This window comes from Helobdella robusta (genome assembly GCF_000326865.2).
Source record: "Helobdella robusta unplaced genomic scaffold HELROscaffold_46, whole genome shotgun sequence".
NCBI lineage: Eukaryota > Metazoa > Annelida > Clitellata > Rhynchobdellida > Glossiphoniidae > Helobdella > Helobdella robusta.
The window spans coordinates 226,615-247,916 of NW_008705138.1; the positions used below are offsets into that span (position 1 = coordinate 226,615).

Consider the following 21,302-nt stretch of genomic DNA (forward strand, 5'->3'; position numbering starts at 1 on the left):
TGCTACGTTTATATATTTTTTGTTTAATTAATGTCACACTGGTTGTTGACTGATGCAAGTCTACCATCGCTAGCAGGGGGGGTTGGAATGAACTCAGCATATGCTGAATCTTACAAACCTGCAATTACCGCAACCTTATAGTACCTGTTCAGTTTATACTTGAACAGAATGAACAGAATATACCGTTGGAGTATAAGGATCAAGTTGTTTTGAGTTAAAAAAATTATAAATTACTGAAATAAAATTTTATTGAGCAATAATACCTGATCAATTTCGACTTGGCTCAATGTGCAATCATTTTTATCTATGCCTGTCGAACAGTTGAAAGAACCAAATGTTCTGACTAACAAACCAATTAAAAGAATTAAAATAAAATCGATAGCTATATGCCAGGCAAATATTATTGTTGCTAGCATTATTTCGTTATGATCACCGTTTTTCCACCGAACGGCATTTGGATTTGGATACAGTATAAAACCAATCTGCCAAAACCATGTCCCCTGTAGAAGTACAAAAAAACATCTGGACAGTGTAACAATCACATTGTTTTTATAACGGGCTTCAACGAGAACACAAACAACGCAAGCATGTATGATGTACACAAGGAGTGTGTGCACGGCAACATCCAGCTCAGTTCTTCCATGCAGGTGGAACGTGAAAAGTACATCTTCAGCTACAAAAGACAAACAACCCACTGCGTAATCTGTATTTTCTGGCATTGAGAAGCCATGATGCATCAGGGTATCAACCACACCTGAGAGACCGAAGAAGAAATACATTGTGGCGTGTTGTCCATTGTCTGAATATGTAAAATGGCCGTTTTTAAATCCAGATTTAGCCTCTAGCACAAGACCCAGTGACGTAAAAACTACTTTTAATATTCCTTCAATCATAACATTATTGCATTTTTTACACGGTAAGCAGTCTGGTGCAAATGCGACAGTAGATCTGTAAGGCGTGCATCCATTCTTTAAAGACTTGTAGTATCTTCGAAATGTTTGCACTGTCCACCATAATGAAAATAAAATAAAAAATGATCCTGGCAGCGCATGTCCTCCAAATGTTCCCATGCCTACTCAATGGTTACAAACCAAACAAATCTTCTCTTTCTTTTTAATATTTTGTGAGTAATTCGATCTTCATTACTATATTAATATTTTATGTAACTTAATTTTTACGTGTTTAAAATAACAAATCTATAAACTTAATACATCCTAGTACGCTAAAGCTAATTTATTGAGAGCTAACCAACTTGAGGCACTACAAGTGTGATTGCGTGCACGAATTGATAAATTTTGAGTTCTATCATTTCATTAGCTTTCGTGTGCACGATACTTAACTAAACATATGCGTGCACGGTTATTATTACTCGTCAATTTCATGTTCGTACGGCTGAGTTTAATTTTTAAGTAAGTAGATTCAAATTTGATATAAATATAAACTAATATTTTTAACGACACTTTTTCAGACTGTCGGATTGCAAATCCTAACGATTAAATCTAACAATCCTCAATAATAAATAAAACACCACGAGCTAACGATTAAATCTAACAATCCTCAATAGTAAATAAAACACCACGAGCTAACGAAGTGATTTGTGCGGGCTATATAAGAGACTGCAATAACTATTCTGATAGGTATTCGGCCTGCTGATGAGTCCCCGGTAGGGACGAAACACGTGTCCAGCCTATCCAAACGAACACTATTCTTTTCTTCTCCCGCTCACTGCTCTTCCGGGTTCGGTGTTCTCTTACATAAGCGCAATCTCAACAAGACAAAGCTTCGAAAAATGAGACACCTAGGCAAAAAGGGCACAAAAAAGACAATTGAATGTTTAGTAGATTTAAAAATAAGAAATTTATAGCTAATATTTATATTATTATAAGCCATTTAAAAATGTGTGCAAAAATATTTCAACGTTTCGACAAGCTATTGTAAGTATGAAAATATAATCACCCAGAACAAATCTAGTTTTAACAGAAATGATGAAGACAAGTGGCGAAGCTGAAGTAAAAATTATGAATGTATTATGCAAAAGAATGTGGCAAAGAGGTTTTATACCAGATGACTGGTAAAAACTAAAACAGGTGTCCATAAAAAAAACTGTGTTGGGCTAATATAAAAAAGTTTGCCTGTTAAGTCATCCAGGTAGATAAATGTAAATGTGGTTGCCTGTTACACACTGAATTGACGAACTTCGTGTTTTTTAATATATATATATATTATACATATAATATATATATATGTATAATATATATATATATATATATATATAGTAATTTATGAAATATATACATATATATATATATACAATAATTTATGAAATCTACCGAAGTTCCAACGCTAGAAATTCAGTAGATTATATTGTTATAACCGACCTCTTGAACTTGTAGGGTACAGTTATTTCTCTCTACTTGGATTCTTGACTCCTGAATAGACTTATTTCAGATGAACTTTATCAGAAAGAAAACAGTGCCGGCAATCACTTGTGTATTGATGTGATCAATCACTCGTTAAAATCGTTAGAATGCAGCACAATAACTAATCGACAGGCAAATCACGGAATAAAACTAATCATCAATAATTAAGCTTCTCTCTTCCGATGTTTCTTGGTCGTAAAACCTCAGTATTCGCTTCTCGGAAGATTATCGTAACTCAGTGGCAGATGGCGTGTAGTCATAATACGATCTAAATTTACGGACACGGCAGTTGACTATTGACAATGATTTTTTCATTAGATTACATGAACATTTGAGTGAGTAGACTATATAAATTTAAGTGAAGTTTGTAAATCTGGATGGAAATATTGTGGATGGAAATATAGATATGTGTCAATATTTCTAAACTTTTGCTATCAAGGTTTCTATCTCTAAATATTGTTTAATAATTGCCACGTTCTCATGTATAACTATATTTCCTTCCAAATCAACTCAAATGTCTCTTCGTGTTTCTTAAATTGATTTAATTATAATAGCATTATGTCTACCAATAAAATTGAATAATTGCAACTAATGCGTTCGTTCATTTAGACAAAATTTCTGAGGAAAAAGTTGAAGTCTTGTTATAGTGCTTAAACAGTCTGAAAGTAAACACGGCGATCTCGCGAATGTGATAAAGCAGAAAGAAGATCTGAATTAAAATTACCGATTTTATTTCTGTTGAAATGAAAAATAAAATATTAAAACATTATCTTGTTGCATGTTAAAACCGGCCAGTAAAAGTTTCGTGTCGCTTCATGCGTCGCTATCATGTGCGGTGTATGAAGCGACGATCTTCTTTGTGCGTCGTGTGATGCAGATGTTGGTAAAACACAGGGTGTCGGGTGAAAAACCTCAGACTCCAACACTCTGGTAGAACCTTTGCTCGTGGCACAAAAATTTGAATGCAAGCAAGGGACTCTATGTTTGTCGGAACTAGGCAACAGATTGCAAACCAAATAGTTATAGATAACGGCACATTTTAAACACAATTACAAAATTAAAAAAGACAAACCCGTAATGAACCGCCGTATTTTTTGCCAATTTATTTTAATTGCATTTTATGAAATATACATTCAAATAACATTAAATGATAACAGTCAGTCGATACAGAAAAAATGTTAGTACACGCTGTTCAACTCAGACACACAGATATTATTTACTTGAATACTGCACGCACATATTATATATACACATATTTCACCACACCACACACGCACCCACATGTCGTTTTGCTTGGTCAAGAAATAAACAAATTGGAAATATATATAAAAAGACTATACACACACACATATTTAATTATAATTTTTTTTAAATAAATACATGTAATTAATAAATATTTAAAAAGATTATTTTTAATTTATTATTTATATCGTTACAACAACGTAAATACACAAAGTATTTAACTTTCAATTAGAAAAAGTGACTGCGGACGAGTGTAAGAATGGAGGAATGAATATACGTAGATACGAGAACAGCAAACACTTATTTGCAATTTACATATCCACCGACGCATGTTTAAAAAGAAATATCTGAAGAACGTTTTACACAGGCATCTTTCACATGAAGCAAGACACCGTCAGCCTGACATTAAAATTCATTCGAGACTTAAATTTCAACATCTCCACTTAACGATATTGACTTGGACGTTGTAACAGATTACACGGCCATTCTTTTCTGATTCAGTACATGGAACACATCGCACGCAAGCTGTAGAGTCAGATTAAAATAAAATAGAACAAGTTGATGAGATGCAAAAAAAAGGAAAGTTGAAAAAGGTGAAAATTACCAGGGGCAAGCTACCATCCTCCCAATTATTAAATTTTTGTCAAATTCGTGAATTTATAACCATCAGAGTTTTAAATAAAGGAACTATAAAAATTAATGCAAACATACACAAATTATTCACGAAAATAACTATGTATCACACACACGCACATACACACGCACGCACATAACTTTAAACAATTTTTTAAAATCCTTACATCCATTCCTCTTTCTCTTAAATAATCTCGTCCGCTTCTCAGAGATTGAAAAAATTTTGAGAAAATGGAAATAAATAAATAATTAAAACGATAATACGAGTGATGAAAAATGATAAGAATAAAACAATTGTAAACAAGGGATTTCGCACGATCGTTGAAAAATAACAATAAAAAAAATAAATAATAAAAAAATGGATAGCTAACTGAATCCAAGCGGTCCTCTGTCAATTGTCTCATTATGCCAGACATAATATTATTTTGGATATTAGCTTGGATACTAAAATTGGATACAACAATTCATTTCATTTCTAAGAATAACCAACAACAGACACGAAGCATATGCAAATATCCATGAAACCACGCCACACAAACGCATGCATGCGACAGTCGGGGATCACTTTCCATTCGAACCTGGTAACTGCAAAAGCAGCAACAGGCGCCTTAACCATTACACCAGCCCGCCACCCAATGTAGAGGTTAGAAATCAGGTGCCTAACAATTACAACAATCTGTACAAATTCTATATAATAATATAATTAAATTATAATTTAAATAAATATTAATAAAATTAATATTCGTCCTTTATTAATTTTCTTACAAAAAACCAAAACACCAAGGGACATGATAATGCATGAATAAATTGAAATAAGTATTGAAACAAAATACAGACAGATGATAAATTAATTGATATATTAAAAATCCCGGAAACACATGTACTCACTGATCCGTGTGGAAGGAAGATAGACACAGGAATTTTTACACACACACACACACACACACACACACACACACACACACACACACACACACACACTCACACGAGTTATTCATTAGAAATAAACAGAAAATAACATGATATTTAACATAACAAACTATATATTATTCCTGATCTAAATTGTGTCATCATCATCATGACTCTCATCGACATCATCATCATCACCAACACACACATCATCAACACTCCTTCGCCATCACCACATTATCGCCCGCTTCATCATCATCATCATCATTCCCTCCGTAACCATGACCATGGTCACCATCACCACAACTAAAAGTGGGTGACTACATAAAAGTGGTCTGGCCCAGAAAAAATATCCATAAGAAGGAACGATGACGACGACGATTGCTATCTGCATTGTTCAGATATTAGATACATATGACATTTGTACATGGAAACATGAAAATACTAACGTGTACACACACACACACACACACACACACACACACACACACACACACACACACACACACAGCAAATATGGACAGATGAATGAGAGAATTTATCGCCTATAGGGGTGGTATCCCTGGGCAATGGATGCGTGGTTGGAGGCAACTCTGCCGTAAGGGGTGAGGGAAGGGGCTGCGATGATGGTCGCTTGGTTGGGGTCTGTGGCCGCAAAGATTGGCGAGCCGTACTGAGTCCCCGTGTAGCCTGGTCATGAATGTGTTTGTATGTGGAGATGTATCTGGAGATAGTGTTATAGGTGGACGATGAACTTACTCACACAAATTAAAGATATCAATCATCAAAATATATTTTGTTCCTCCGTTATTGCAATAAGGCAAATCATACGTTAATAAATAAACGAAATATCTAATTATTTTCATTTAAACAAAAAATATGCGAAACACCGAATAAATTTGAAACTCAAAGGACGAACCAGAGAGTCCAACGCCACCAGCCCCACCGACCATTCCAGCGCTGGGCACGATGTAGTAGCCCACCTTAGGGGTGGCCTGTGCGGTCGAGGTGGACGGTGTGGAGGAATCCTGCTGATTACTGGAGGTAAGTCTGAGGGGAGGTTCGTCCAACTGTTGGCTATCTTGTACAGAGGCTGACGACGCTCCGCCAACAATGCCTATGGTGATGATGATGATAGGATGATCGTCACGATTATGCGCTGAAGATGATGGTGATGTGAAGGTGTTCGTCATTGTCGACCCGAATGTGAAGGTCTTTTTAAATTATCGTAAATTAATGATGCCACCTGAAAATTGAAACAGAACCAAAATTTTGTCACGGTAATGTAAACATGCGATTTAAATATTTCTTAATAAAAATTTATTGAAATAAGACGTATTTGACGCTGATGAATATTAATTTTCTTCTCGTAGTTATCATTCGCGAGTATTAACTATATTAATATTCAAATAACTTTTTTTTCTAAAGTACGAAGAATGCGAACTAGTTGGTTGATAACGAAGTTTCGTTTTATTCACTCAACAAACATGAAGAGAAGAAAAATATAAAAAAGTTTCTAAAGTGAATTAATTGTTGATTTCTATAATAGGTGCCGGTGTTGGTAGGGCTAGAGGATTGTTCGTCAGAGGCATAACCTGCACTGAACTTACGGAATCTTGTGAAAAATGGAAGTAAAAAACCGTTAAATTTCTATCGGATGCCGAAGAATTACAGCCGAACATCAAAATCTTCCTTGATAAAAATCTCCTCCAACTTATGTAACAACTAGATACGACTTTTCTTCTGAAGGGTCCGGCATGAATGGTGAACTGACGGAACATGGGCGTCAGTGTGAGTGGCAGTCTGGGGAAATAAGGCTTCTTGAATACAAAAGCCTAATTATATGGTAAATTTTGGTTCATTATTGGATTCATTGAATAAAAAATTGGTAATCTGTGACTGAAGTTCTAAAAATTAACTGTTTGCCCATGTCTATGTTGACCAAGAGTCACTAACGATGTTGAGATTTGGCAGCTAACGATGTTTCAAATATTTCTGTATTTTCACAAACAGACAATTGAAGAGAATGAAAGTGCTGAAAATGATAGTTCGAAGCAAACAGACACTTCCTGGAATTTCCTAGAACCACTGAAACTAACTCAAAATAACAACCAACGACAACTTCAAATACTCTTCATTAACCAATAGCGACCAGGAGTCTGCACAAAACTTTCATTTTCATTTTTATGGTTGGGGTCGCTGCCAACAAAAAAATTTTCCCCCCAAAAAATGACACACCAATAAAAGAAATGGTACTTTTTTTTATTTTCATTTCAAATATTAAAAATTGCATTGTAACAGAAACAATAAAAAGTGTTTTTGGAATAAATTGTTCTGAAAAAAAAGCTGGTGTGATGATAAAAGTCAACTGATTAGTTTACTGAAAAACCAAATAGTAAAGAAACTAATCAATCAACCAACTAATCAATCAATCAACCAACTAATCAACCAATTAATCAATCATTAAACGACCTAAAGAAACATCTCACCGATAGCAGCTCCAGTGTAAGGATTGATGACGGAATATGACGGGGCGGCGATGATGTTACTCGATTTCTCACCATCACTCAACTGGCCACTGTTCTTAGAGAATGCTGAAATCTTATTGGCTGCATGGAAGTAAATTATTTGCTGCATCAGATAGATCAGGCAAGTTACAAATGCGAATATTTAAGAAATTCACGTCCAAATATTGCCGGTAAAGTAATTAAAAAATCTAACAATGAATAGCTTGTTGTAGGCCAACGCCACCACCAAAATCATATGCTTGATTGGCAGCTTGCACCAAAGAAGCCCCGCCTCCAGGATACTGCATCAGATACTGCTGCCCTCCTGCTCCGCCCTGAACCAGAATTCCTCCACCGGTGCCTGCTCCTCCCGTCAGTATGTAACCCCCACTACCCCCATTGGCAACTGCAGGGAGTGAAGAGTTGCAGTGGACGAAGTAGCTGCCTCCACCAGGAGCTGCCACCAGCACACCACCTGCTCAACAGGGGAGTGTAGTTTAAGTTGAGTAAATTATTAAAAGAATAAATGAGGGAATGCATGGGGTGGTGGATAAATGGCATCGTTATTGTTAACGAATGAAATGATGAATCATAAAATCAGATGAGCTACAAAATTATTTATTTATTATTATTCATTATTTCATTGCATTTCTTGTGAGTTCATCTTTTCTTTTACTGACAACATACGTAGAAAAAGGCAAATCACAAAAAAAAAAAACAAACTGACCAGTCTGACCAGGAGCAGCACCTGCCATGACCAAACCACCGACCCCATTAACCCCAGCACCGGCACCACCGTGCACTAGCAATCCACCTGCTCCCCCAGCAGACCCCCCTTGAACTATGTAGCCACCGGCTCCGCCAAGTGTCCCGGTGGCAGGTGAGGGTGAGGCGCCACCTTACCAAATTAAAGTGGTCGAAAATTAAATATTCATGTATAGATTATTAATTTGTATGGGGTTCATAATTAAAACAGCATTAAAATATTAATTATTAATTATATACGTATTAATTATTCACGCAATAATTATTCATGCATCAATTATTTACGTATTAAATTAATTTTTTTAGCCAGTTTTAAATAATTAAGTATATTCTCATTATGTATTATCAAATATAACATGTTTGTAATATGATTCAAATTGCATTTGATATTTGAAATTCTGGTCATTTGTCTGAGAGACTGGATAATTAGATGATCAAGGCAAATGAGATGAATGAATGTAAAAGATACGACAGCAGCAACCAACCAAGCATGATGTATTGTTGTGATCCAACTGGCTGGGATATATACTTTAAGCCTATAAATAAATTTAAAAGAAGGTAAGATGTTATAATGTTATTATAAGGAATAAAATTATTTCATTGTTTGAAAATCATGTAACCCTTGTCAGAAAATATAAAAATAATGATCATCAACGGTCGCCATCATCATCAAAATATGGTTATCATATCTAGAATAACATTTACATATTTTTTCTCTTTCAACTTATAGACAGAAGCACATGCATGAAAGAGTTGTACACACACAACACATAAAATACATATACACACAAGACACAGACACATATACACACGAATAAGACACATACACATACATCACAGACAAATAATACATGCACACATTCATGTATATAACAGCGCACAGACGGTAACGCTAACCTGACAAACCGGCGGACCCCGGCAATCCAACTTCGGAGGGCATACCGACACTTGCCATGTTGGCATGACCAGGAATCAGTCCCCTGTAAGCACTTGCAAGTTCAGTGGGAGTGACCAAACCACCTGCAGAATTATAAACGAGACCCGGATGCTGTGTGGCAGCAGGGACCAGCCCTATCACTCCATCGGGACCCTGGGCGAGCATCATAAGACCCTGAGTACCATCAATAGTGTTCATCAGTTGAGGGGGCATTTGGGTCTCGCGAGCCTCAGCTCTTTTGCATTCAACCTGGTCATTAGGTAGCGCGGTTATTTCAAGTTGAATAGGTTGAATAGGTTTGTGTGATGGTCGACAGATTACGTTAATTTGAGCTGTATAATTGTTACGAGCTACTGATAACAATCGATTAGCAGATTGGATGGCACGTCGTCTCAAATGATTGAATGCGTGTTTAAATTTGAAAAGATGATGAAACTTTTGTGAAGATAATATCAAATTGCCATCAGGTGAAAGTTTGAACGCATGTACACGTATTCACACACACACGCACACACACACACATCCGCAAGCACACCTCGATATAAAAGGAAGATCAAATGAATGAAGGTATCATGAATACAAGTATGTATGTATGTATGTACACGTAAAGATACGTGTGTGTGTGTGCATGCAAGTATGATGTACATCATCTAAGCCTTTAATTTGTGAAAAATAAATAAATTCTTGTGTGGCTGGTATGGTTATGACAATATCAAAAAGATTATACTAACAGCAACGATGATGATAATGATTGTAGCGGTGATGATAATGATGGCAGCAGCGGTGATGATGATTACAGTGGTGACGATGATGATGGCATAAATTATTATAATGATGGTGACGTCGATGATGTTAGTGCCTATCATTATGATGAAAAAAATCATTCAGTGTCGTTATCTTTGGAAATAGTAATAGCAAGGGCAAACAGAAACAAAGTAGAATGGTAAAATTGAAACCGAGCAGATATATTAGCAATGTACAAACAACAGAATGAACATCGTTATTTACTATTTAACAATCCAGAAACAAATGAAAGAATGAATATAGCCTGTTTAATTAATTAATTAATTAGTTGAGTAACTAATTAATTAATTAATTAGTCCAGTAACTAATTAATCAGAACCTTTCTACAAATCAAAATACGAAACATTTTTTTTACTCCAACAAATAAATAAAATAAAAATTGTGAATAAATAAAATAAAATAAGCAGTATATGGAAAGATAAATGAATAACAAACAAAACAAATCTTAAGTCAGAATATTTAAAAAAAAAAAAAAAACACAAACGAACGAGCTAGCTATGGACTAAATAAATAAAATGCATATACCCACATGTGGTCTGATTAATATGGCAAATAAAATAAATTAATCAGCCTCGATCTATTAAACAAACAGTATTAGAAACAGCTGTATTTTCAAATGATGCTAACATAGTAGTAGTAATAATAATAATAATAACAACAACAACAATTTATAATTACTCAGATATTAATCGTAATTATTTGTGTAAAATAATTATTTAAAAAATACTATGAAATCATAGGATGGAAAATTATGTGAAAGAGTTGTTTGTTATTAAAAATAGAAACCGAAAGTGAAACTAAATCATTCACTATCAAAGTGGAGAGAGTTAAAAAAAAGCATCATCAAAAAGAAAAAAAACATAGCCAACGTTATTAAGAGCCACACCAATGTAATTAACGTATGTGCATAAATTATTACAGGCCCAAAATAATTTATGCAACACCATCATCACTAAATTGCTAATATCGTTACTAAATTATGATAATTATTAGATGGAAAATGTAATTGCATATGCAAATGTTAGTGACAGTAGATAAAATAAAAATAACATTAAGGTGTACTAGACAGTACATGCACACATATGTATAAGAATGACCCAACATCTTTCATTTAACGTCTCCAGATCTAAATATTTTTGTATTTATAGAAAAAAGCTTTATGAAATTAAATTCTAATAGATATAAACAAATAAATAAATCAATCAATCAACAAGAAGAAGGAAAGAATAAAAAGTGATAATAAGAAAAGAATGACGGTGAGGCAAATTTTAATAAGATATGAAATCATTAACAAACTGTTAAAATCTTCCGCTAAATGCCAAAGGTATCTAACAAGGAATCAAACATACAAAACACAAAGAAAAATTTGTAGTACACAAACAAACAAACAACAACAACAACAAAAACAACAACAACAACAATAATAATATACAATAAAATAATAATAATAACATGAAATAATATAATATTTATCAAAATTATAGGTATGAACAACTTTTAGCATACGCAATTTCTATTTCTGAACAACACAAAAACTGAGAAACAACAAATAAATAAAAAATGAAAAAAACAAAAAAGAAAAAATATAAGATTTATTAGCAACTACTGAATTCAGCTGACAAGAATAATAAATTTAAGGCAATTATTTTTGTTTTCAAGTACATTCACATAAGGCTGAGGCTCTATGTTTATATCCGTCTGAGATTAGATTACGACAACTAATTAACAAAAATTTAACCACCCATAAATGAAAAATTAATCAGAATTTCGAAAAGTTACATAAAAAAAACTCTGTAACACTAAACTGGTTAATATAACATTAGATCTTCTCAAATAGGTTAGAATGATTGTGTCATGCAAAAGCTATCATCTAAGAGTGATTATTTTTACATAAATATAACACACAAATGCACAACACACGCACACGCACACATAATATAATTGTTAAGCTATGATGGAATTAAAGACAGGAAAAAAAAAATCCAGTCTGCTTAACATCAACTTTTATCAATGAGCCAAAAAGCAACGTTCCAAAGTCAAACAGTCAGTTAGTTCGAACAATCTTGGCGAATTAAATTGAAAAAGATGAATATCATTAATTATAATATTGACAACGATAATAATAATACAAATAAAAATATGAAAAAATGACTTAGCGACCCTATGACAAAGCCAACCTAACAACCATCCCATGTTTGTTTGACAACTAATTAGCTAACCAAACGAACGAACGAACAAGCAAACAGACAAACACGCAAATGAACAAACACACAAATAAACAAACAAACAAACACTAGATGAGTGCACTTATATTGATTTAAGATAACTAAAAATGAAAACAAACACAGGCTCAACCAATGTATATTGGCATACAGTGTGTATACAAGAACATCAAGATAGCTAGAACAAAAAGAAATAACAACAATAGTAATAATAATAATAATGGTTTATAATAATATAAAATAAAACAATCATCATAAAAAATTATAACAAAATATAAAAGTCTTAGGGACTGGATCAAACACAGTAAGCACTGAATGGAATGGATGGAAAATAGATTGATATTCTTTTAGACATTTAGTTGTTGTTGTTTGTTAGTTAGCTAGCTAGATCACCCAATCTAACGCAACAAATTTGCGGCAACGACGAACATCACATGAAATTAGTCAACAGTTTCTAGTCTAGGAGAGCTAAAATACAAGACACATTGGGAGGTAATAATTGTGAAAAAAATCACTGCATAACAATAATTTAACTAGACAGATAAAAACCAAACCAACAGATGACCGAACAGGTGAACATAAGCTATGAAAAACTTTTAAAAAATTAACGTGACCAGACTTTCATCATCTATTTGATCAAGCATTTCAATGATTTGTGGTTAATATCATTGATATAAAAAAAACAACAACAACAATAATAGTAATAATAATAACACGAATAATAACAATAACTGAATAAAAAGACAAAGGAGAAATATCATATAAAAGAAGTGTGATCTCGATCTATAGCTCTGGGGCCTATGATAAGCAGCATACAAGATATCTAAGCAAGTATCAATTACTGCAATGTGCCTGCTAGTGCCTTTTAACGTTTAATGAACATTCCATGTTAAATCAAATCTGATACAACATTATTCATACAATTGATTATTATTAACGTTGTAAGAGATAGATAATAAAATCTCTATACCGATCGATAAAATAAATGTTATAAATAAATAAGTCATATCTATAATCATTGTTATGAAATAACAACATGAGTGGCCTGTGTTCCGAAAACTAACATTCAGAAAGCAACTAGTCAACCAATTAGCCAGCCAACCAACCATCCAACCAACCAACTGTCTGAACAACCATCCAACCAATTTATTAGCCACTCTGTTAACTAATCAGCTACCTAACTAGCAAGCCTGAAAGAGAGCAAACCAGTCAAACAAACCCATCAATCAATCACCCAACCAGCCACCCAACCAACCAGCCTGCGTACTGGCTAAATAAACAATCAGCCAGCAACTAAATAACCAACCAATTAACCCACTAACACTAGCCAGTTAGTCAGCCAACCAGCTGTCTAGCCATCCAGGCAAATAAATCACCAATCAACCAACCAATCAACCAATCAATCAATCAATCAATCAATTGATGAAAAAATTATAAAAGGCCACTTATGTTTTTCAGCGTCTAATTAACAGCCAAATTATAACAAATTATAACTACAATTTTTAGTTTATTAATATTTTGCCGGGAAATATTTTGACTTATTTTGAAAAAAAACTATATAACTATATATAAAAAAAGAAAATGTTGAAAAATATGAACAAATGACTGAGCCAGCGTATTAATAAATAAATAAACAAATAAATAAATAATAAAATCAATTGATCGATCAATTAAACAGTTAATTAATGAATTAATTAGTTAATCCAACAAGTTGCAAACTACAAGAGTATAAAATGAAAACGAAAAAAATGAGATACTCTAATAATATATGAATCTTTGAAAGTCTATAACTTGCACATAATAACATATTATTAATAAACCAATCTAATACTCCAAGAAAAACTTCACACACACACACAAGCTCATGGCATGGCAACCTTGACTTTTTATAACCTCATTTTGTATCTTTCTGACTCAGTCACACGTTTGAATAGACGTGTGACTGAGTCAGAAAGATACAAAATAAGATAAAGATACCACCAAAAGTTGCCATTCCTTCTCAGACACAAAACAACAAAATATAAAAATAACAGAGAGAGAGAGAGAGAGAGAGAGAGAGAGAGAGAGAGAGAGAGAGAGAGAGAGAGAGAGAGAGAGAGAGAGAGAGGAGAGAAAGAGGAGATAGGGAGAGGAGAGAGAGAGAGAGAGAGAGAGAGAGAGAGAGAGAGAGGAGAGATAGGGAGAGGGAGAGAGAGGAGAGAGAGATAGATAGAAAGGGAGACACAGACAGACGCACAGCCAGACAGGAAACTAACAGAAAAACATAGAAACAAATACACAACCATAAAATTAATTTATAACCACCCATATTTGTGTAAAAAAATGAGATAAGATAAAAAAGCATAAACTCTGACATATAGACAGACCTTTGTTTTAACTATTTTTTGCCTAAAAAAATATTTTTTGAGTTACAGTTAATGAGGAAAATATTGTCCTTGTTTAATATGCAACAAAAGTTAAATTAAAACGAAATTATTATCTTTTCAATTTAAGTTTAATACAAGTTATTATTATTATTATAATAATTATTATATTTTTACAATAAAAATAATTATCATAATTGTCATCATCAGCCTCCTCCTCCTCCTCATCATCCTAATCATCCCAACCTGAGACGAGCAAGGTTTTTAAATATGCATCAGTGAGTCCAATTAATATTAATAAGTCAAAATTAGTAACTTAAAATAATAATAATAAAAAAAGATATGTTATGAACGTAGTGTATATTTTTATGTAATGTAATTATAGTAGCAAATTTTTCTCTTAAAACTGCCTGGCTGTAGTTCATTTATAATCTTACATTAACTTCTATGTTGTTTTAGCAGACTTCATACTGTTCACTTCATATTCTATACTTCCTCATCCATTGTAATATATATTTATATATATATAAGCGTATAGATATGCATGGGTGAGTTTGTCAACCAGGTACGGTTGGCCAGTAAGAGTACATAAAGTACACTCACTCTTCATCTTATTACTCAAGCACTATCCTTTCAGGACATTGGCGACCATCGACCATCACAAAACCTGATCTTTAACACTTTGTAGTAGTTGAAAAGTGGTGATATTCAACAAATGACACAAGGACTTCACGAATGTAGTTTGTTGCTGACTGCGATCTCTTCTACCTGCAATCTTTCCAGTAGTTGTTAGATTTTCCATCCATCCCTTCCTTCCGCATGATGTGACCAAAAAACTTTTACTGCCTTTATCAAATTACCTGTAGTAATTTCCTCTTTTCATAACCGGACTGTTTTAATACATCCTCATTCAAGGTATGAGAGGTCCAACTAATTTTCATAATTCCTCCCAAAAACTACATCTCAGTAGCGTTAATCCTTTTTTCCATTTCTTTAGAAATTGTCCAGGACTCAGAGTCGTAAGTTAGGACATGAAAAATGTAACACCCTAGCAGTTTTAATTTTGTTGATATAACTGAAACACTCTCCCACCATAACCAAAGGTGCATTAGCGTGAACACCTGACTCGTTCTAAGTTAGACGCACTTTGTTGCTTCAGCTACGGTTGCATATACATGTGGAGAAAAGCTATTTTCCACTGTTTATATACAAACATACATAAAACATCTAAAAGAAAATTAAGTCCCTCTGTTCTTTTAAGTGAATTTTTTTAAAAAAAAAAAAAAAACAAAGAAATAGATTGCAGTAGATAATCCTAAAATTTGGCCATTGTAAAAACACTAATCAATTATACAATACTGATTCTAATTATTCTTACAATAATAATAGTAGTAATTAATGTATATATAATTATTTACAAAATATTAATCATAATATAAAAGGCATGATGACGACTCACCTGTTTGCCATTTAGCAAGACAAACCTCTCCTTGACAATCTTATCGACGCTATCTTCACTCTCGAATGTCAAAAATCCAAAGCCTGTAACCGCAATGAGAAAAAAATGTTAATTGATTAATTTATTTATTTATTAAAATATTTAAATAACTATCTATCAAATTTCCTGCTTTTGTTTTTTATTTTTTCTATTAATATAAATAAATTATTACAAATAGTTTTAATTGATTAATTAATTAATTAATTATTACAAATATTAATAAATCATCCATGCACGCAATAACAAATGTTCCGCTTTTATTTCTATTAAAATTAATTAAAGAGTAGCGTGATTGAATAAACTAATTAAATTAATTAACTAATTGATTAAATATATATTCACCTATATGTGTTATCACCAATTTTCGACTGTTACTAATATAATTAAATTCAACCCTATCTTGTTAATTAATTAAACTGACATCTTTTTATAATTTAAACATTATATGAGGAAATTAATTTTAGTTAATTAAAAAAGAATAAACACCTCTCGGCTTCTGCTTTTGTTGGTCGTAAACGATGACAACTTCATTGATCTGTTGGGAGGAAAATTACCGAATAAATTACAAAAGGTTAAAATGATTGAATAATAGAATAAGTAAATCAATCAATCAATCAATCAATCAATCAATCAATCAATCAATCATTCTATCAATCAATCAAAGAACGAGTATACAAATAAATGATTGAATGAATGAATGGATTAACCTTCCCATAACTACCAAAGCCCTCCCTGAGTTGGGCCTCATCGATGTTGGCTGGCAGGCCCCCGACAAATAATTTCTTTTTGCAATTTTCTGCGCCCTTAGCTCCCTAGTTGAACATGCCAAGAAAGAAATAATTACTTGAATCTTTTTTAATTTTTTTTTGCCAGATGATATAAAAGTTAAGGCATATTGTCGTGCTGTCCTACTAAAGGATTGTGAATTCATTTGAATGATTTCATTTTTCATGATTAGAAATATTGCAGGAGTCAATAAGAGTTTAATTCAAGCGAAATAAATTGAAAAAACTTTTCTTCATCGTGTATAAAAATTCAAATGTAGAGTAAATACATTTAAAAGAATTATGTTCCGCCAAGTATAAAAACAGATAGATGGGCTAAACGTGCGTGCATGTCTAGCTCTCTTTTTTGGACTAGTTTGATAGTTAATTAATCAAATAACAACCCCCAAAACAACAAATAATAACTTCAATAGCAGTAAAATAATGCAAAAATAATTCATTCAAAAGTTTAAATTATTCTGTCTTCGAACAGTGTTCTTTAAGAACAGTGTTCATTCAGTAAGCTATGAACACAAAACTAATCTCACCTATAGGCATATAAAGTACAACATTTGCATGATATAATAATTAATTAAATAATTGACTAACTAACTAAATAAATAAATGAATGAATAACAAAACTTTAGAAAACTTGAATGGCAAAAAGAACAGAAAATATATCACCAACTTTTGGTACTTTTTTACGATTGCATCCATTTGGGTCAATCTAATTGTGCGAAAAAATTCATATTATTATGAAATTTAAATATAAATAAACAAAATATACATACACACACACACACACACACTTACATGCACGCACAAGCCCACAAAAACATATTTATTTGAGTGTGTTTGTGTGTGTGTGTGTGTTTGTACGTGTAACAAACAAAGCTGTGGCAGACAATATTTTTATGAAACTTGTTAAAATTAGGTGGTGAACAGTTGGAAAAAACCAAGCCATGTTTCCAATTGCAACTATGCATACATACAAAACACAATTGAATATGTAAACGAAGAACAAGCTCTCTAGTTAACAATAAAAGAAATGCTAATTAATTAATAAAATAATAAAAAATCTCAAAAGAAAAACAATGATTTACAATTGTAATTCTTTTTTTTTATTTAAGTCTAAAATCATATTGGTGGTAAATGAATAACTGAAATTGATGGTGAATGAATAACTGTAATGTAGATTTCAATGTTCGTACCTGTTTGCCGTCCAGGATGTGAGGACCAGCTGCCTGAACTGTGTCCACACAGGCAGGGTCCTTGAACGTGACGAATCCAAATCCCCTTGACTTGCCCGTCGCTGGGTTCGTTATTACCACACAATCCTGGACCTCACCAAATTTGCTGAAATATGTCATGAGAGAAGCTGTGAAGTAATATTATGAAATTATATAATTAAAATTTGCTAAAAAAAATATCAAGACAAAAATATTCCTAAGGGCTGAAATGATTATTACATTATTTATTATTATATTATATATAAAATAAGGAAGTCAAATTATAAATATGCTTAGCAAAATTGAAGATCAGCTTTGGGTCTTCTAAGTCTTTAGTAATATTCCATTTCGCTAAAGACAAAATAGCCCTCTCATCAATATTATTAGAAAATAGATTAAATTTAGAAGTTTTTAAATACTATACACTACAGTATTATATTAATTATAATTATACAAAGTATAAATTTTAGTTTAGCCCAGCTATATGTAATCGTAATGTAATGCTAATTGCCAAACCAAATTATTGTCATAAAATAATTAGTCACTATTTAGTGTAATAATCAGTATATTCAACATTGGATAATCATTTTAAAAAGAAGATTGAATATTTACTAAATATTTAAAAAAAGTTTTACTTTTTTTAGTTTTTTGTACTTTAATTTTATAACATTTATTTTTATTTATAAATCTATAGTTTTATTTTATACAACAAATCATCTTCTAACATAAATAATAAAGTCAATACAGAAGACAAAACAAAAAAACACTACTAGCAATAATAATTAAAAAAAAATTCAACCTTGTGTGGTTTCCCAGCTAAGTCCCCCAACAAATAGCTTTCTGAAAGTCGTCAAAATGTAAACAAAGTAATTTATAATTCTAAAAAATATTTAAACAAAAATTATCTAACGAACCCTTTTTCTTCCGTTTGAGCCATTAGTGACACAAATTAGTCGCTGAATTTTAAACTAGCAAAAATTTTATGATTATATCGCCCGACAATTTAGTGGAGAACAAAGAACTAAGCAAAAATAAACAAAGAATCTTCTAAATATGAAATAATTTTGTTCATCTGATGAACCATTTATAATGTAGCTAAATTTTTTGAAAAAATATTACAGTTTAATCCACTAATAAGAAATCAAACCTTATCGCTACAAAGATTTAATAAGATTTTTATGGAGTTTAAAGGAAAGGTAAATTCCTTCCTTCATAGTCTGACGGTGATGCACCCAAACTGCTTATCACGTACATCACGTGTTGATATACATTTATAAACATGCACTTTGTATTTTGTCGTTTGATACTTCTTAGAATTAACAAAAAGAAAAGTTTTTAATGTTAACCTTCGATACTTTTTACGTTCAAACCACTTAAATATTACAAACATTTATTCTGTGAAATGTAAATGAAATAATGTTTTAAATGCAAATACAAATAAATACAACAGAAATACAAACATATACACAAACAAATAAAATACAAAATAAATACAAAACATATACACAAACAACTAAAATACACAAAAAACAAAACATATACACAAACAGAATAAATACAAATAATACGCAATATATACACAACAATATGAAATACAAATTCATAAGAAAATACAAAACAAAACATAAACATACGATACAAGACATACAAAACAAAAAATAAAAAAACCGATACATAAACATTTCGTTGTTGATTTCGTGTTGTCCTGGCTTAAGTTATTTCTACTATTAAATAAGAAGTTAAATTAAAAGTTATTTTTTCGGCAAGTCATTTCAGAAGCTTACGAGATAGAGATGATGTATGAAGCTGAACCTTCATCTTGGTCTTTGCCAACCATGAATAATATACCGAAGAAATTAAAGAACAAACTCACGCTGCGTTGAAGCGTGCCCAACAAAGTGTGGACTGGAGCTGCGAGGGTATCAAATCGAACTGGCACGAGGATGCTATGAAAGGCAGGAACTATACCATCGTCGCCCCAACTGGAACGGGAAAACCCCACGTTGCTATGCACATTATACAGGATTATCTACAACAGGATAATGATGGCGGAGACCCGAGGAGGAAGAAGTGTTTTGTATTTCTGGTGCCGACTGTGGCGCTAGTAGAGCAGCAGAAGCGGCTGTTTGTGAACACCGAACCAAGAAAAGAATAGTATTCGTTTGGATAGTCTGGACACGTGCTTCTTATCGCAGTTTCTTATAAAGCCCGCACAAATCATCTCGTTAGTTCGTGGTGTTTCATTTATTAGTCTTTTTTAGTCGCTAGGGTTTTCAATCCGACAACAGACAACACGATACAACAGATAGAAAACAAATGCAAAACATTTACCAAAACATATAATATTATTACTGTAAAAAATTATCACTCTCATTATTTTCACTAGTATTTGCTAAAAACTGTTACTAGCTTGTTAGAATGAACAAAAAACTGTTTGAATTATTTAATACGCTAGTGTTCACAGAATTGACGGCGGTATAATGGTAAGTAATAAATGAACGAAATATTGTGAAAATCAATAAAATAAAAATAAATGGATACACATTAACAATATGTATCGCAATGTATCTATGATACTATCTATGATATGAAGTGACGAGCGTACGGTGATGACGTGTTAAATGTTGTCCGTGTCGCCATGACAGTTGCTGACGTCACGCTAATAATTTCGTCACGTGCCACTATTTAGGCTATTTAAATGTAGTTTCGAAGTAGAATAATATAGAATTATTTCTATATTTGGTTGATGGTTGGACGGTCAAAACTTTAAAACTTGATAAAAAGATATTTGAAAATTGTTTGATATATTTTTGTTAAAATAGGTAAAATTATTATAGCAAAGCGTTTTGAAGTATTGATATCATTAAAAAAATGTATATGACTTTTAAGAACAAACCGTTTCGAAGTCACAGACGTAAATGTGCTGAGATGATTTTCGTGTTTAAATTTTTTCTTTATGTGCTGATTTTTTTGTGTTGGACTCAGAGAATGATTATAGGTTGGCTGGTT

The 21,302-nt window shown here is 32.4% G+C and overlaps 4 protein-coding genes across 4 annotated transcripts; 1 reads left to right on the forward strand and 3 right to left on the reverse strand.

The window, feature by feature from the left end:
- Positions 1–362: 362 nt before the first annotated feature.
- Positions 363–1,070, reverse strand: HELRODRAFT_124437 (hypothetical protein; the record flags this gene model as incomplete). The annotated part of the gene is made up of 1 exon (XM_009026256.1): positions 363–1,070. A coding segment is annotated over one exon (708 nt), but the record flags the coding sequence as incomplete, so codon positions are not given.
- Positions 1,071–3,495: 2,425 nt separating this feature from the next.
- On the reverse strand, positions 3,496–9,657 carry HELRODRAFT_193264 (hypothetical protein). The gene is made up of 8 exons (XM_009026257.1): positions 9,374–9,657; positions 8,962–9,012; positions 8,439–8,609; positions 7,926–8,186; positions 7,694–7,813; positions 6,124–6,321; positions 5,686–5,894; positions 3,496–5,657 (listed from the first exon to the last, which is right to left on the reverse strand). Exons 1-7 carry the CDS (start codon positions 9,624–9,626, stop codon positions 5,743–5,745), a joined length of 1,206 nt encoding a protein of 401 aa, XP_009024505.1. The 5' UTR covers positions 9,627–9,657; the 3' UTR covers positions 3,496–5,657; positions 5,686–5,742.
- A 6,253-nt stretch (positions 9,658–15,910) lies between these two features.
- On the reverse strand, positions 15,911–19,230 carry HELRODRAFT_178116 (hypothetical protein; the record flags this gene model as incomplete). Its single annotated transcript, XM_009026258.1, has 8 exons — positions 15,911–15,961; positions 16,262–16,344; positions 16,787–16,835; positions 17,008–17,112; positions 17,753–17,791; positions 18,276–18,442; positions 19,093–19,133; positions 19,208–19,230. The coding sequence occupies 8 exons, from the start codon at positions 19,228–19,230 to the stop codon at positions 15,911–15,913; spliced, it is 558 nt and encodes a 185-aa protein (XP_009024506.1).
- Positions 19,231–19,572: 342 nt separating this feature from the next.
- Positions 19,573–20,448, forward strand: HELRODRAFT_178117 (hypothetical protein; the record flags this gene model as incomplete). Its single annotated transcript, XM_009026259.1, has 2 exons — positions 19,573–19,624; positions 20,147–20,448. 2 exons carry the CDS (start codon positions 19,573–19,575, stop codon positions 20,446–20,448), a joined length of 354 nt encoding a protein of 117 aa, XP_009024507.1.
- Between the last annotated feature and the right edge of the window lie 854 nt (positions 20,449–21,302).